At 34.3% G+C, this 18,875-nt stretch overlaps 1 protein-coding gene across 1 annotated transcript; it reads right to left on the reverse strand.

The window, feature by feature from the left end:
• Positions 1–79: 79 nt before the first annotated feature.
• LOC132699377 (PAN2-PAN3 deadenylation complex catalytic subunit PAN2) lies at positions 80–17,918 on the reverse strand. Its single transcript, XM_060666041.1, has 20 exons — positions 17,700–17,918; positions 17,484–17,642; positions 17,203–17,372; positions 17,023–17,143; positions 16,774–16,970; positions 16,500–16,723; positions 16,083–16,356; positions 15,362–15,458; positions 14,704–14,937; positions 14,402–14,650; positions 9,133–9,298; positions 8,787–9,082; positions 6,857–6,966; positions 6,564–6,795; positions 5,290–5,474; positions 4,986–5,133; positions 4,708–4,931; positions 4,432–4,653; positions 2,091–2,200; positions 80–2,030 (listed from the first exon to the last, which is right to left on the reverse strand). The coding sequence occupies exons 1-20, from the start codon at positions 17,718–17,720 to the stop codon at positions 1,864–1,866; spliced, it is 3,606 nt and encodes a 1,201-aa protein (XP_060522024.1). The 5' UTR covers positions 17,721–17,918; the 3' UTR covers positions 80–1,863.
• Positions 17,919–18,875: the final 957 nt, after the last annotated feature.

Consider the following 18,875-nt stretch of genomic DNA (forward strand, 5'->3'; position numbering starts at 1 on the left):
TGGCCTCCTTTTTTTTCGGTTGCATCGAACATTGGAATAATTGCCGATGTCTTCGGTAATAGGAATTAAGAAAGTAGGCCCAGATGATAAATATTTTATTTTGTAAAAATATAAGTAAAAAAATGTATATTAAAAGAATAATTGTTTTAAAATAGTGCTATACATTTCAATAAAAAGACCACGTTACAAAAAACTACGCTGATAAAAAAATACATGACATAATTTATCTATAAGCAATTCTTTCTTGTACGATATATATGAGTAGGACGAAAATAAAACAAATATTTTACACTGAGTGAAATACTTTCGCATAAATTGCGCTGGAGCTTTTGTACTAACTTATGTCAATTGAATCGGAAGAAAAAGGGCGATACAAGGAGTTGATAAATGAAATAATATAACATTATTACCCTTAACATTATTAACAGTTACTATTCCTAGAGATCAAATTGAGTAAAAATAAACACTAAATATACAGATCAAATATTTTTTAATCAAATTAAAAACAGTTATTTAAACTGACCTTGCCAAATAGACACCTTTAAAATGATATTTAGGTTTTTTTTTTAATTTGGCTTCCCTGTACTGATTTTCACTGATACTATATACCTATTGATTTGTTCTGGGAATGAGTATTTGAGTATGTTTGTTTGCAGATTCCTGCATTTTGTGAGCATGTATCTATATGAGCAGTTTAGATTTATAGTCAAAAGATCTTTGTTTACAATAATTTAAGGCAATGTCATATGCTAACAACATTCTGAAAAATGCATACCTTCATAAGAGGCGGTGTTTGAGAATTAGGTGAGATAAGCATTGCATTTTCAATGCATAAATGAACAAATTAAGGAGATGCAAAGTATCACAAAGATGGGCCAAATGTGAGATTAAAAAATATGAAAGACCAAATTCAATCTAAATGTAAATTTGTGCTATGCTAATTTAAGAATGGACAAGAAAAATTGAACGTACCAGATCACTAACGACGCCACTAAATAGTGTACGAACTGTAAGCTCAGTACTGCCCGGTAGCCACATATTGGAACGCGATTAGATTAGTAACCACATAGACAAATGACATTATATATAATATTTACAAGTAACATAATAAAGTAATTGACTCAACGCTTAAAGAGTTGCTCCACATATGACCACTACATTTTCCACAAATGTCGAAAATCTACCGACATTTCTTTAATGTTAAACTGGCCTAAATGACTTTATTATTATTGAGGCCTGAGATCCTTTGAACATCTTCATAGTTTTAATTTTCTAAACGCTGGTTATTTTTTTTTTTCATTTTTGATTCGCAATAATTGATATGGATAAAAAAACTTAAAATATGTTTAATAATATATTTTCTATTTGCTGTGGCAGGGAACTTAAGATTCATAGTTTCCATTTGTTATTGCATTAATAAAGAAATTAGTTAAAATAAATGCATTGATTGGTTATTTAAAATTGTAATCCTGTTTTGGTTATTGCAGTATTATTATATTTAAATAGGTTGTCCCACCTATTAAAAAGTAATTTCAAATATAAGCTGGGCAGAAAGTTAGAACCATTTGCTTTTGGGATGGGAAATCTAAAGGGAGGATGAAAAACAAGCATTAAATTATAACTAGATGCTACGATCGTGATCCGGGACAAAACACTTAAAAATATGAAAAAAAAAGTTTAAAAACGAAGAGCTACAAAACACCGGTTCGTGCTTACTCTTTATCGAAATGTACTGCCACGTTATTAACCCCAAACAAAGTTTAAGTTGTCTTTTGCGCAGTTTACGTAAATTTAAACCAAAATCCCCCAAAGACCAAAATTGTTTTCTTCTTTATTTGTTTTTTGTTTTAATTTCTATTGGTTTTATTCGTCGGGAACTTTCCACTTCAACTGCTCACCGACGTCGTACAACTCTGCTAACGCTTCACCTACCTTATTATCCTGTTCTAATTGTTTATATTTTTTGTATAAATGCAACGCCGTTCGGGCGTCCTCGATAGAGTCGTGCGTCTCTGCCTGTATTTTTATACCTACATATTAAGGGCGAGCACGTTAGCCCGAGAAAGGCAAATAAAAAGGACGCAGTTCACCTAGAAAGTGCCACGCCAGGAACCGAAGAGACACCATCCTGTGGTGACGCAAATGGAACAGCTGCACCGTGTCCACAACTTGTTCGGGTGGCACCACCAAATTTATTACCCTATCGTGAAAAAAAAAAAAAACACTTACACATTCGCCCTGGGCCGACACACTATATTCATAGAATTAATACTCCTAGAAGGCCGATTATCGGATGGTAGAGTTCTCCGAACGATATACCGTTTTTTCAGCCTTTTATGATTTTGATTTTTGAATGAGTTTAAGACCCGCGTGGAAGAAATTTAAAATGTTAGCCGACAAGAACTGTGCAGTGCGGACTGTTGTATTTTAAGATTAGGGAAATTGTCTTTGATTAAACTGTTATATTAAAATTAGTGTGATTTTTATAAATCGTCCTAAAACAGTCCCTACTTAGCGTCACTCGATTTTAAGTTGAATTTGCCCATTACGTGGGTTGATCTAAATCTGATGATCGAAACACATTGGAAAGGTTATATTGATTTCCAATTTAAGGGTTTAACATAATGACTCTAAGATATTTTTCCATGAAAGCAATACAAAATCTTATGTAGATAATTGATTTATAATGGATGTTTTCCCAGATTGCTATTGGTTGATTTCTGAGGGTTGGTGAAACCGGCGTATACCCAGTTTTATGAAACGATATTTCCTCAGCCGTCGAAGCTTCGGAGTTATTTCTATTCCATCTTGTGTTTATAATTAGTAATTACCTTAACTTACTGTTATTCAAGACTCAGTGTGCCATTTTTATTAATGTACATATACATTTTATTATAACTTATTTCTTATCAGAAAACATTACTTAATTTTCTTAGTCACTTGAGATGTTCAGCGATTGTGGTCGATGACGTGATAATCGTTGATGATGAACATCCGTCAAATTCAAATAGATCAAAGATTCGGAGATATTTGCGGGTTGCTGCCAAAATTATAATTTTAAATGTATTTGTCTTTCTGAAATCGACATCTGGGAAAGTTGAACCATAAAATTAACTGCCGAGATGATTTAAACACCATATGCCACAGTATGTGACATAATTGTGAAGGGTGTCCAAGAAAAAAAAAACGTGGAAAGATCGTTTGTTTCCAAAAAGTCTATTGGACGTGCACCACGCCGGAATAGTGAGACGGTTTATGCGTATCAGGGTATCAATTTAAACTTTACATGAGCAGTTTCGTAGTGTTTTGAACATTGACTATTGGAAAGAGACTTTGCGTGAGTTCGCATGCAGAATTGGTTTTTATTACAAAAACATTAATAAGAGACAAGTCTTTGTATGCACGAAGTATCGAAGTACGGTTCTGGAAAGTCATTGTGGAAATGCGAATCTATTGAGGGTTAAAAAGAGAAACCCATGCGAGGAAGGCGATTAGATCTTCATAAAAATTTACCAAAGTTAAATACCGGATTATGACATATCGTTTGGGGAACTCTACATGAGCCGATTTACTCACGAAAAGAGATAAAACATCCATGTGTTAAAAAGAAACTTTGGGGATAATTACGCATGTGCATGTGTACTATCAACAAACTTACTTATAATGTGATAATTTTTAGATCGAACTTATAATTACACAAGGAACTGTGATTAATGATAATGGTATTCCCAATAGTTGCGACGGAATAAATATAAAAAGTACTACCTTAGAACGGCCAACCAAAAATACAAACTAACTGAAAGTCTAGCTTTATATGTAGCAAATACATAAAAGTATTATTTCTAATATTATCTTACTTATCTTAAGATATTGTTTTTCTAGTATTGATTCATTTTGGTTAGCAATTGGCATCGTTTGGGATCCAAACAACTAGATTTCCTATATGAGCTTTCAGACTTTTTTGTTTAACATTTGGTTCTGGTCCTGGTCAAGGAGTCACTGACATGACCCGGCAATGACCATTTAGGAAGGTTGGTCTTAATTAGAGTAGAATTATTCAACTACTAATTTTTAAGTATTAGACTTAAAAATGAAACACAATGTTAAGAATATTATTTAAACGTATTAATGTGTGTTATCGGTTGACACCTCCTAAAAAATTGCATTTTTTCTCTGATTGTAGGGTTAAAACCAACCTTGAAAAGTAAGATAATCTGCCAAAAATGTATTCGGACTATTAATATTTGTTGGTTACTTTGTGATTTTCAATAAAATACTCTAACTCCAACTACACTACTGAAAGATTGAAGTCTGTTAAACAGTTCCCAATAATCAACAAAAAGTGAATTGAAGTGAATCGAATGGCATATTGGTTTCCTTGGATCTCAAATGTTGATAGTTCTACGTCACGCAAATATACCCTATCCTCACCGAAAGTCGTTCTTCAAACCGTGTCCGACAAAGACCACACCGCTGTCTTGGAGAAACCTCAACTTGACGTAAGTGGACTTCAAAGTGGTTAAATGTTTTGAACTAAAATTGGCGTCCAGATCTCCAGGTTTAATGCCCGAAAATTTGGTCAAGTAATCCACCACCTGTTCTTGGGTGGATATGTAATCGTCGATGAACGGAGTACCCTCAAAGGTCCCATGCCTGTCCATAGAATGTGGTTGCAAGTTATAGGAACCTTCAAATCGACATTATTACCCCCTAATACAGGTTATCCGCGCGACAGACATCTGCGACGGTTTGACAGTAGACATCTTGCCGTCGCTCCGCAATTCCGCCTCCTCTTGGTTCAACGTTACGAATTCGGCGTCCATAGCCACTAAATCACCAGATTTAAGGACCTCGTTGTCGTGTAGAGGAGTAAACGTGATACCCCTGGTACCACCCGACCTGGCTATGCAATTATCTTCGGTGAACACTTCCTAAAAATTATGAGATCAATAAACGGGGTGTGACAAATGAACATATTATGTTACTCTCGACAGCGGATGAGTGATCTCGCTTTTATAGTCGGCGAGATCTGTACACGAATAATACAACACACAGGGTGTTTTCCAATCGAGACTGAACCATACTGCTTCTTGAGCGGGTACAGGGCTTATATTAAAGTCATTGAATAAATACCTGAAATTTACCAAACTCATAACTAAGACATAAAAATTACCCAAAAAAAATTTCTTTGGTTACAGCGTTAAAACAGTTTAACTCAGTACTACACTTTGTTGGGGCTAGATGGAACTAGGCACCTCTATAAATACAGATATAGATAACGCTTATTACCATTTATTGTCGTTATGCTCTTTATTTCGTAGATAACTGTCAGGAACCTTTATCAACGCGACCAGGTTACGTTTATCAGGTGATGACTGGTCATCAATGTGACAAACGACTGCAGTCAGTTCATATGTCTTAGAATCCCCTGCAAAGGAATTGCTGTTTCTTTTTCCTGGGGCATCTTCCGTGGCCTGAAAGGATTAAATTATAGACCATTCTGTACTACTATATATACAGTTCCTTATTGCCAAACAAAAATTCACAATATAATAAAAAATAGTGTTTGGTTTTGTAAAAATCGGCTAGGGGACTGCCACAGAGTGACTTATCACTAATGTTTAAGGTTCCGTCACTGTTGAATCGTAGGAGGTACCTTTCATTTCAGTATTTATATAAACTTTGCAATTCATTAGTGGACTGCCCTGAGTTGTTGAGCCAGCTCAACTTTCATGTTGCTTCAAGGAGTATAAGGGCATCACCTGTATTTCCATCAACCAATTTGTTGATTAAATGTGTTCTCTATCAGTTGATGAAATTATTTGATGAAACTATTTAATAACTTCTGTAATGGTATTGACGTTTTTTGTCTTAGTCGCTCACAGTTTACCACTTAAATTTGAAATATTATAATGGATTGTAGGTTTCACTATTACTTTGCTGGAATGAATATAGTTAAATACTTATTACAGTTATAGTTCTCAAGATGAAATTGTCTTCTAAATGGATGTTAATATGTTAGACAATAATAATTATTATTATTATATCTTCGGTGCCGACTCTATGTGTAAGCAAAGGATGCGTCGCATCCGGGAATTTATGTCAATAAAAGCAAGAAAAATTGCATTTTAATGCTGGAAGTAAACGTAGTTATTAGGACTAGTCATTTAGTGCAACAATTCTCAAATCTATTGAAATAAGTATATTTATTCCATTTTGTTGTTTGTAATACTAATCAGGTTTTATATATTTGTAAAATAAATCAATAAAAAATATATTTTTTTCTTATTTCTAATTATTGTTTCAACTGTAGGTATTGTTTTTATATTTTTGGCAAAAAAGAATAAGTTAAGATTTGAGCGGATATGCTGTTCGTATTGAATTAAAAATTAGAATTGCTTGAATTAGTGGATGGTGCAAGAATTTGTTTGTTCTATTAACTCTTATATGTATGTCGTTTTGTCCCCTGGTGTTATATTTGTTATGATTCTGTATTCCGTGCACTTATTTGCACTGTCATAGTCTTAATGGTTTATTAATGCCAAATGCGTTTAACCTCTTACCCCTTCAGTTGGTGCCGGCACTTTCGCAATATTTAATTCAGCGGCTTTCAGACTCATTTTGATCTTATGGGGCAGCCAGTTGTTGCTACAATAAGGATTGTTCGACGGCACGAGTGGGGGCGTATTATCAAAACTATGTCGGAATCGACAACCAGGTCTCGAACAGTGGTCACCGTAACGGCATGGTTTCGACGACGGGGTATTCGTTGGAGTCGTCGACGGAGTTGTGTTTCTAATAAAATTCAACTTGGAAATAAATCATTTGAAAGTAAGCAGATATTTGTGTCGCTTACTTTCCGATATCGGATAGTTTCGCCACGACCTTGTCCATTTGGGTTTGCCAAAACTGCTTGTGCTGTTGACTATGCAGCCCAGTGTTGAGACATAACACTTTCGGCAATGACTGAAAGTGATAAATATATGATCGGATTTTTATGAAATTTAATACTTCTTAAAAAATTACAATTACAAGTTGCATCTATTAAATAATAAATACGCAGAAAAATAAATACAATATTCAGCGGCAAGCTAACATTTTAAAAGATAAAAAGTATAAGGAATAAAAATACAATTAAATTAGAACAAAACATTTTCCGATTTTCATAGTTATTTATTACTTTATGACAGCTGTTTCGACAAAACCGTGCCTTTATCAAATACAAAATATGACAATATTCCGCCATCTATGCATATAATCAGGTAGTAATAGAATCTTAATTGCTTAATGGGTTAAAATTTAAATTTAACAAGGGAGACGCATTTCAATACAATTCAATAAGTAATAAATTCGATCGAATTATATTAATCTCCATAGCTTCTAACAAATTTAATTTTTTGCTTTTTTTTTAATTATGTAAAATATCAAAATCATCGTCAAACTTGTGTGTTTCTGTGTTTAAAAGAATGGCATATTTAGAATCCGAACTTTTATTTTTATACGCTTCTTTATGTTCGTTAATGCGTTTCTTAAATGTTCTACCTGTTTGTGAGATATAAATTTTCGGACATGATCCACATTTCAACTTGTAGACTCCGGGACTCTGGAGTTTTTCGTGATTTAGTTTTATTGTTTTTTTCTAATTTTCAATAGTGTTTTGAGTTTTAAAAGCAATATTAACACCAAATTTAGATAGATGTTTCGAAATTTTCTTGCTAAGTTCTCCCATGTATTTTATTGTTTTATACATTTTGGATTCGGTGTTTCATATGGTATAGATAGGGCTAGCAGTTATTTATTTTATTATTTGAAACTGTTTTTTAGTTATAATCTTACTTATCAAAGATCATTCGTAACTATTGTTAAAAGGTATTTGTTTTATAATATTAAATTATTTTTAAAATTTTTCTGTGGAAATTGGTATATATAGTACTCTGTGGATCAGAGAATAAAAGGCGGCCATCGTGTGTAAGGGTTTATGGCAAAAACGACTCCAGTTGTCTTTCCGTTCCAGTGAAGCAAGCAAACACATCATCTATCTACGTATCTACACCACCAAACAAATCTTTTACTCAGAAGATGTTTATGTACGATATTTTCCACAAATAATATTAAAATAATAAAAATAACCGAATAGTCGAAAAATTGTAGGTTGCTTAATTAAATTTTCTGACTTTTGAATGTTTAATTTCCTAGCTTGGCACCCAAGGTAACGAAAGCGTTGTAACGTACTTATTTCCTTTTAAAATTATTGAAAATATTCCTTAAGAATAGTTTTGAATCCAAATACGGCTCTGCTTGATAGGTAAGCGTGCCTCCGTATCGATTTGCTCACTGGTAGCTGGTAGCAGCGAGACGTAATATTTTAAAGAGCAAATCGCACTTTGTTCTGGTAAGTTTAGACCTTTATTATTTACTAGCGCAAAAACGCTGTGGAGATTCAAAATTCATAGAATTTACCGACAATCAAATCAAAAAATTTACAGGCTACTAAATAAAAAAAAAGTGCAAATACCAGCCCAAATTATTTCGAACCACTTCAATAACATTGTCTAAGAAAAACACTTCTTCTTAAAATGTGATATCTAATTCTTGTCATTTCAGATCTCTCACACTTTTTTATGAAAGCCGTATCCTAAACTTGGCAACTTGTCTTTGATAAATCGTCAGAATCGCATATCAAGAGTACACCGGGCTATAGTAGGCAAGAGCTACACTATAATGCAAACAAAAAAGGGACACACAAATTGAAATAATTATTATAAATGATCACAAACTTTTCTAACCTGTATAATTTTCGAATGGGAAGTGGGTGTAAATCTGGAGCACTTATCGCACCATGCGGGGGTCGTTTGCTGAGGACAAAGCGACCTCTTCAAGATGTCGCAAAAACTCCATTCGTCCCGTTCCGGTTCGTTGGTAGGATAAACCAAATTGCACGAGAGCAGCACCGATTCTTTCTGAATTTCGTTAGTGCATTTCAAGCAACAATTGGAATTCGTCTGTTTCGCGCCGAAAATCACACTAATGTCGGAAACCTCTTCCCGCTTCTCTTCCTCCATCTCGTTGTTGATTTCCGTTGCTGAAAGGCCAACAGCATACAACGGTTTTGGGTGAAATTTACTGCCTTACCGGTGTGCTTTTTATCTTGCCGATTCACTTTTTCTTTCGATATTAAAGGAAAGTCGATCTCCTTATAGATAAACGGTTTGGAAAGTTTTGCTTTGGCTTCTTCCTTATGTTTTCTGGTCTCGTTCAATTCAACGTGCATTTGATGCAACATGAATCTACTCCAGCTCTACCGGAAATGTTAATGTTTTTGCTAGAAACTCATTATACATGGTGGCAAGCATTCAATAAAAGATATTTGTTCGACTTAGATTATATTTATTCACTACGTTTCAACTAGTTAAGTATCTCTAGTCCTTTTCATGTGAATAACATGCCTAAACAACTAAGACTGTGATAGGTGCCGTCATGGGTGTTTTTTTATGGTCTCTACGGTCATTTTCCTTATGATTGTATATTTCTCTTGAATTTGCTTCTTTGCCAGTTGCTCTGTGTGAATGATTCTGATCCCTGTCCAACTCATATGAAGGGAAGCTGAATATTCTAAAGTGTATGACATAGCTATGAATATAGCCATGATGAGAAAAGAACAATCAATATACGCATGCACGAGTCAAATTTCCACCAAAAGTTCGTCAATTCTACAGTATTCAGTTTAGATGTGGCATTTTTCGGCAGTATTTTGTCAAAATAATGCCCATATCATATTAAATGTTCACGAATAAAAAAAGTCTAGAATTGTCTAGAAAGAAGCGCACAAGTGTGTGAAATTTATGGGTATGCCGATGATTTACTTATTTATAAAAATGTCATAGCCCACAAAAGCACATCAATTTCACAGTATTAAATGAACTGAATATCATTTGCATTTATTTATCATAAACCTTTATGCAAGGTTAAAATTATGACATGACATTTTACTTCAGTTCAACATCTCAGCCAATGACAATTGAACTGCGGTTAGGAGAGCGGTTCCGCGTTTACAACTCCATAAGACCTCTTCGTAAAAATGATAATCTGCTTTAGCAGTAAAATTTGAAATGGTTGCGTTCTTTTCATAAGAGCTATGTGTTCGCGTTGTATGGTTTTTGTTGCTTACCCGTTCCAAAAAAAAAAACACAATCCAAATTGCTCTGTTAATTTGCCACCTACGAAACATTAAATTCAATTATTGAAGTAAAAGTTTTGTTCTTTACTTACTTGACTCTTTAGGAGAACGGCAACAATAAATTGCCACTTCCGGCAAATCAGCTTTACAACGCGATTTATTTCTACAATAGACATTTTGGCCTGAATTGCATTAGGAGTGCTTTAAATTTTCCCAATATAAAGGCACAATGCAAAAATGTTCTTGGATTCAATTAAAATTTTAGGTTTTCAAAATTCCAAGGTGCAAAGGTAACAACTAAACATTATGAACTACTTCCTAACCGTCATGTTTGTTTACTGTCAACAGAGCCTCCATCGTGCAATAAATTCTTTTTTTGTTAAAGTATTGGGGCTAGCAACGCTTAATATTAAAGCAGCAACATATAGTTCTCCCGATTTAAAAACTATACATGAACGGTTCTGACTCATTAAAGTTAACCAAAAGATATACCGTTTTGCAAACCTTTATGGTTTCCGTAAAGCGGAAGGGACCATTCTTTTCAGCAAGTGTACAGGCCAGGGCCTTATTTAAAATATTAGCCGATTAAACTGTTATATTAATACAAGTCGAATTTGTCCATTTCCTTGTTTGCTATTGCTTGATTTGTGGGGGTTGGTGAAATCGCGAAAATTAACGTCCTAGTTGACTAAAACACCGTATGCAACAGTACGTGACATAGTTGTGAATGGCATCTAAGAAAGAAAAACGCAAAAAGATCGTGGGATTCCAAAAAGTCTACTTGACATGCACCATGCCGCAATAGTGAGACGGTTAATATATCATGCGTATCAGAGGAATATTGTATTAACAATTAAAATTTTACATGAAGAATTGCGTAGTGTTTTGAACATTGCCTGTTTCTAAGAGGCTTTGAGTGCGTTCGTACGAACAATTGGTTTGATAGCCACGATACCTTCAAGAAAGGAAGTTCTTAAAACGGAAACGTTTGATAAGAAGTATAATATGCCCAAGTTGGCCTTGGAGAGACGGTGTTTCAATGTTCCACCACATCACTGCAATTTTAATCCGGTAGAGCTGACATAGGGACAGCTAAAACCCAGTTTAAAATTAAACAACACTTCGCCGAAATTTAGTTCCGGGGGAATAGAATTAATTAGAAGTGAAGTAGAAAGAATGTCTGCTTCTAGATGGAAAAAATGTGTAGAACATGTCATCAACTGGTTTAAAATGTAAAGTTTATTTAAAATTTTATATCATTCTACAACTCTTAAAGTATGTTGCATATATCGACCGGACTACTCATCAACTACAGATTTATAGATTGGGAGAATCTTAACCTACAGTGTTTCAATAAGTCAAATGAAATACTTTTACATAGTTATTTAGATATAAATAAATTTCAGATGGTATCCTTCCCAACTCGTTTTAGAAATGCTCAAGCCTCATGTTGGATTTAATTCCGGTTAACGACAAGAAACTCCTTTATGATGTATGCAGTCATCCATCTTTGGGCGAAAGTGATCATATTATAATAACTGCTAAAACTCACCTGCTACCTTCACAAATGGATCCACTCACAAAGTCCTAAAAAGAAACTACTGGAAGGTCAACTATAATGACTGTGCTGTACTGTACCACCTAAGAGAAAATCAGAATATATTTAATCATTACATGGAAATAATTACTGAAGTCATCAATAAACACATTCCAATTAGACCTATCAAAGTAAATCCAAATAAGCCAAGGTTAAACTACATCGATCATTTTTAAGGATACTCATAAAAAGCGAAAGCTATGGGAGAAATACGTGAGGACTTGAAATCAAGATTATAACATCGTGTGCATAATAATGGGCTGAAGAAAATGATAACAAATGCCAGAATCAAATACGAACAAGAAATTGCCTCGTTGAAGTCTACTAAACATTTTTATAAATATATAAACCAAAGATTAAACTCAAAAGTATCAACTATTACTTTAATTGATGAAAATGGGGAAGCGCTGTCGAGTGATTATCTAATGTGTCAAAAATTTGCCAAACAATTTGACACAGTGTTAACAAAGGAGAATGATGGAGACCCATTGCCATCACATCCAGCAACATCCCGTTATATTTCAGAGATGACGTCCACTGATTTCACACCTGAAAAAGTGAAAGAGGCTCTGAAAAATTTAAAAACTGATGTCAGTCCAGTTCCTGATAATATAATAGTTGGTTGTATTTCGTCAGAGACGTTCCAGTAGTGTAAGCACTATTTTGTCGAATATAATGAATGAAGCACTAGAAAATGGTAAATTACCTGAACAGTGGAAATCCTTTATTGTAACACCATTATACAAGAAGGGCGATAAGCACATAGAAAGCAATTATAAGCCAATTACCTTAACATGTCATTCATGTAAATGTACGGAGAAAATTATGGCAGCTGAATTAACGCCTTTCTTTTTAAATAATAATACTATATCAGGGTATCAACTTACCTCTTACTTCTTATCTCGGAGATCAACATCACGAACTTAATAAAATGCTTAGATGACTGGACGAAAGGCTACGACAAATATCAACAAGTTGATGTAATTGATTTAGATTTTGAAAAGGCTTTTCACAAAGTTCTGCAAAATCTCCTTTTGCTTAAGATCGAACACTATGGGATTAGAGGAAATCTACTATGTCTTACTGCTTCATTTCTGAAAGATCGTTACTATCAAGTATGAGTAAATGGCAGTTTGTGAAATTGGCACAAGGTGCTTAGTGGTGTTCCGCGGGAATCAGTTATTGGGCCGTTAAAATTAAAAATGAAACTAAACGAATTGCAATGCAATGGTTTGAGTATCAACAATCAGAACTGACTATCGCTACCCTCAATAAAAAGGGCTTAGAACATGTAGAAAAGCAGAAAGACCTTGGAATTAGGATAACTTCCAAATTGAAATGGGAGACACACATATTTCAAAAGTAGTTAAACAGGTTAATTCTTTGGTGTTTTTTATGAAGAAGACCTTTCTTAACAGATCATCTCAGGCCATAGTAAAACTTTATAAGTCTTTCATTTGTCCAGAATTAGAATATGGACAGACAATATGGGATCCCCACTTTATTAAAGACATGAAATGCTTGAGAGCATGCAAAGAAGAATAACAAAACTTCCAATCCATTTATCTAATGATTCCTATAAGTAAAGCTGAATTTAACAACGTTGAAAGAAAGAAGATTACATGGCGATCTAATTGAGACTTACAAGATGATACAAATTTTTCAAAGAAACTTCCACAAGCTGTAAAAAGCAAGATGATACAAAACTAATACTCATGTCAACTGAACATCTTTCAAAATGACCCATCTACGAGGTCACTCCAAAAAATTAACCAAAGAAAAGACTGCCAAACTACAGAGAAAAAACTTTTGTTGGAAGACGCAGTGTCCGCAACAAGTACTAATTCTTTCAAAAACAAACTGAATAAAGAAGTGCACCATATAATGAGAGTAGATATTCATTACAATCAATAACTCTTTTTTTTTCTTTTTCTCTTTTGTAAAAATCTTTTTTTGTGATATCATTGAAGATACACTATATACATACATATATTATATGTTTTTTTAACAAGGATTATTATTTTTATATAATTTGTATACACAGTACATTAGACTTTTAAATTTTATTCATCAGCCTCATCCCGTCAACCGCTTAATTATTAATGTGGGGGAAGAGTCAAGTGAAAATAGTTATTATTTTGACGTAGAATAACTTTTTTTTATAAATAATCGAACATTGTTTTATAGCTAAATTTACTCCTTCAGTTATATTTATTTTTAAAAAGTAAGAATGGATTTTTCACTGCATGGACTAAAAATAATCGAGAAATTTCAATGATGAAACTCTAGACAAATCCGTCCGCTTTCAGCATTTGTATGCACGAAGTACCAAAGTACGGTTCTGGAACGTCAATGTGGAATTGCGAATCTATTTATTGAATATTACAAAAAGAAACCCAAGCGGTTAGACATTCAAAAAAAATTACCAAATTAAATACCGGTTTATGGTTTGGAGAGCTATAAGTTTTCAACAAATCTATAGTATAAATGAACTTGTATGTTTATTCATTATTCACCTGAAAACCACTGGAAATACTTAACTAGTGAAGACTTCGTGAAAGTAAATAATAAAGACCATGGAGCCTCTTTTATTAAGCAAAATTTTCAGATCACAGTAAATAACTCACCTGAACTAACGCCCCCAGATCAATCTTCTGCTTCGCCTCAGGATGCAGATCGCTTAGGATAAGACCCAGAGCGGAAGCCTCGGGAACTGTCCTAAACGCCCGCAAAAAGTTCCCGGGTTGACAGGGTTGATTCTGAGGGCTATGAGACAGCATATGAAATAGAAAACCGAGCTCGCACGACAAGCAAAATTCTTTTTCGCACAAGTGAGACAGCAGCGCCGCACGTAGGGGTTCTATGTAATATAAAACCTAAAAGAACACTTAATTAAGCTAAGCAGATAGTCACCGCAGCCGACGAGCACCTGAATGACAGCGTTGCAATAGGAATTTGGCAACGTTGCTTCTAAGCCGGCCAATCCAGTCTTATTGTAACTATCAAACTGAAAATCTTCAGAACCCATCTTGTTGTATTTAACGTCAATTTTTCGGTACCTTTTCGGAATAGCGATAAAGTTTTCGCCATCTTGATGCTGAGGGCTCCTGTTGGAATGGGAATTGAAGCTGTGGTAGCCATTTTGGCCCAAATCATACATAACCTATAATAAGCAGCTCTTATATCTCAATATATAAAAAAAAATTAACAAGCATTTTCCAGGTGTGATGTATTACATTAAATTATGTCAAAAATTTTTAACTTTTTTGACTGGAAATCGAAATTCATATCGATTATATAAGGTTGCATGTAAAAAATAAAAGATATATAAACCAACGAAAACACTTTTATTCTATGTTTTAATTAATTACAGCCTTTATGAACAGTCCAAAATAATAAATAACTTTAATAACAACCTTAAAAATCATGTAGTCAATGCAAAAAATGTAAAATTATTCAAAAAATTAGAGACATTCCAAGGGAAATCTAAATAAGAAACTTCTAGTAATTCTGTTAATATTAACAACATAAAAAATAACCTGTTAATATTAGCAAAAATATACCGGCTTTAATTTTTCTACTCTCACTTGATTTCGGTGGGTCAGTCGCGGATTCGGAGCGTACCCTATAGGTCCCTGAACCTTCATTGTACGAAGTACCTCGGGATCTATGCTTGGGGGTTTTCTAGTTTAAAAAAAAAGGTACGCAAAACATCACAATGCAGAAAGTTACATTCAATTTAAGCTTTTATTTACATTCACAATTATTGAATTTTCACTTGAATTCTAAGGCGTTCTCAAATTTCGAATGTTAACAACATTATAATTCATAATAATAATATGAAGAAATTTTCAAAACATTTTTCTAATCAAAATTATCTGCGCATTAAAAATAATTTTTAAGTATTTTTGTTTATAACTGATGAATTAACCCAGAGATAAATAAATCTTTTATTTAATCCTTGATTAATACAGCGTGCAAATAAATAAATTGATTACAAGATGCAGCTGCTGCGTTCCCCTATTTCCAAAACGCATTTTGTGGCTAAAGTCTTCATTTCTGATTTTTTTTTTTTAATGAAATTTTTTAAAATGAATATATTGAACTGGAAACACTAATTTTTGAGGATTCAGAATATATGACTAGATAGACTGTTTTGTTTTATTTTTATTTTTTTTTTTGACAATATAGGTATGTAAGTGGGCATAAAATTAATTTTAATTAGTGCTATAATTGGTTTCAGCTCAAGAAAACAAAATTGTTACAAACATTCTAAAAAACCAATAACCAACTAACCACACCACTTACCTGTAAGAATATTGAATTAGATGTGCTGGCCAATCTGACAACAGTAACACATCTGGAGGTTGGTAAGGCATTGGAACACTACCCAGGGATGTGTTGTAATCGTCTATGTTAAAACTATCATATTGAACCACTGGATCTGGAAACTCAGTTGGCCTAGAATAGTTGTTGAATAATGGTTCCTCTGTACTTGAAAACAAATGGATTTGTCCTCCACTATCACCAAATGCCATTGCTTGGGATGTTGAACTGATGTCAAATGTCATTATCATTGTACCTTTGGAAGGTGTACACTTTAATAGAACACATGATGGTTTCATCATCAAAGAGGTCTATACTTTTTGAATATTTGGTTGGTTGGTTCTTAGATTATTGTATTTAAAGTAAAATAAAAATTCATACAAGTGTAAGAAACTGTACCTGGACTTTCAACTTGTAACAAACATATTTTAGGTTCTGCCAAAGCTATAGTATCCAATAATTGCACCTGCCCTGCAGCAGATACAACAGCCAGGCGGGAAGTCATTGATGGCAAAAATCTCAAGTATAATGGATCTATCACAGTTTGCATTGGTGATACAGCTCTCAACATTCTTAAATCATAAACCATCAAAAACCTGTCGACCGCCATGTTACCCAGTCGACTAAAATGTAGTTTATTAAGATTGGCAAGAGTTGATTGCAAATTACCCACCTTTTGCTAAAACCACAAGTTACTAACAAGTTACCCTGGACATCAAAATCGCTTAAACTACCAGTGTGCGTATCTAATGTATGTTCAAGTTTCAGGTTGTTGGGATCTCTTAACTCGATTTTGCCAGTTGGGCTCCCAGCGCAGACAAACCTATTGTGAGGTCGTAAAAGTACAGTAGCCCTTTCTGCGACATTTATCTAAAATATACATATAAAGTATATATGCAACACAGTATATTAAAGGAGTTACAATTTGTGTCTCCTTGCAAACTTGCAAGTTAAAATCTATTAGTTTGTCCCTGTGACCACCTATAAGTAACCGAGATGGTGACATGGGCAATATACACTGCATTTCATTCATATTGCTAGAACTGAAAAAATTTACTAAATTAATTATAACCTTAGTTAGGATCTTAGCCATTTTACACACTTGTGAGTAAATACTGGCAATCCCCTTCTAATTTGATATCTTAAAGTGCTCGCTGTTAGTGCCACAATTCCCTCATCAAAAGTTAAAACCTGCCTTACTTCTTCATGTGCATGGACTTGAAATGAGGTGTATTTAGACATTACTCCTGTATAATATGACGTCACATGCCCCTGAAAATTTAATTCAGGACTTACATTTTTGCAATAGCAGCAATTTTTTATGACTTGTTCCATTGAACAAATCACTCTCATAAAGCAAATGGATAACAAAATTTGTTATACCCCCTGATTGCCCATCCACAGAAGCTCTTCCTGTTTATCAAATGCTACAGAAGAAACCCCAAATCGGTCGCCACCATCAGCTATTACACAATGAGTTTGTACATACTCAGATCCCAAATCAATTAACTTTGCTGGATCTGATGGACCCACAACCGCCAGCTACAACGTTAAAACGCATTCAGTAAGGGAGAAAGATTTAAATTATAAAATACGAACCCCAGTGTTATCAAAAAACATCTTATTGTTTCGAAACCCTGATGTCTTCCTAAAGTATTTTACAATATTTTGAACATTTTTCTTTGTGCAGATGCGAATGAAATTATCAAGGATGCATCACATAGAACTCATATTACTGTTAGTAGCTTTTTTAATGGCAAAAAAATGGATTTCGTTTTTGCAATTTGTTTGACAAGTTGTCATTTTTTAAGCCGGCCAACTTATTTTCCTTTTCAGAAGTCGAGCGCCACCTACAGGACGGTGTGTGAACTTTGGACGTTGTCGTCATTTAAAGGATGTACTGTTATCTGTCGGCTTAATTACAACTTCCGTTTAGAATATATTTCTTGGACACTGTGACAAGAGAGGTCACTAAGTAAATATGCAACACCCGTCAAATAATTTATTATTATTTATTATAATATTAAAAATTAACCAAATACGCAGGACTTTCAACAGAGGCATAGAAGAAACTTTTTTATGTTGATTGCACTAAAGTATTTTTAATCTTCCAAATCCGCCTAAAACACAAGTTGCTTACTAAACGGATACCCGCATATACATAATGATGCCCGTGTGCAATTAAATATGCGGTCCCACATTGCGTGCGTTTTCGTTACATTTTTCATCACACACGATGAGCGGATTATTGTCATAGACCGCAGATGTTAGAGTACTTTTATTTCAGGTGGACTGAATTGTGGCAATCCAGGTGACTGGGCCAAGGCGTTAAGGAAACAGGTGTTTGTCTAGCAGTCGTTCTAAGAAAATTAAAAATGCTATGTCGGTCACAGGGCCATTTGAAAGAATTATACAGGTGCCCTCATCTATTTTAATATGAGGCAGTATTGCTGCGGTACGGATACTTACATCGAGTAGGTTGGACTCTCCTTTTAAAATTCATCTTACATAACGCTACCATCGGCACTATTACCATCGATCGTGAGGCGTTAGGGATTATTAGCCGCTTCAATTTCCCACTCTTCATGCCGAAAAGAATGCTTGGAGTGGTCGGAAGGGTGAGAGGGGGGAGAGGGAGGAAGGTTGAGGGAAAGAGAGAGTGAGGGATGGGGAGGGCGGGAGAGAGAGGTAAGTCGAGTCGATTTCTCCTGGATATTACATCCAGGCCTTTATGACAGCTCCGTATATATATGTAAGACCTCCCCCAAAATTCCC

This window comes from Cylas formicarius, unplaced genomic scaffold (genome assembly GCF_029955315.1).
Source record: "Cylas formicarius isolate icCylForm1 unplaced genomic scaffold, icCylForm1.1 PGA_scaffold_3__17_contigs__length_32017465, whole genome shotgun sequence".
NCBI lineage: Eukaryota > Metazoa > Arthropoda > Insecta > Coleoptera > Brentidae > Cylas > Cylas formicarius.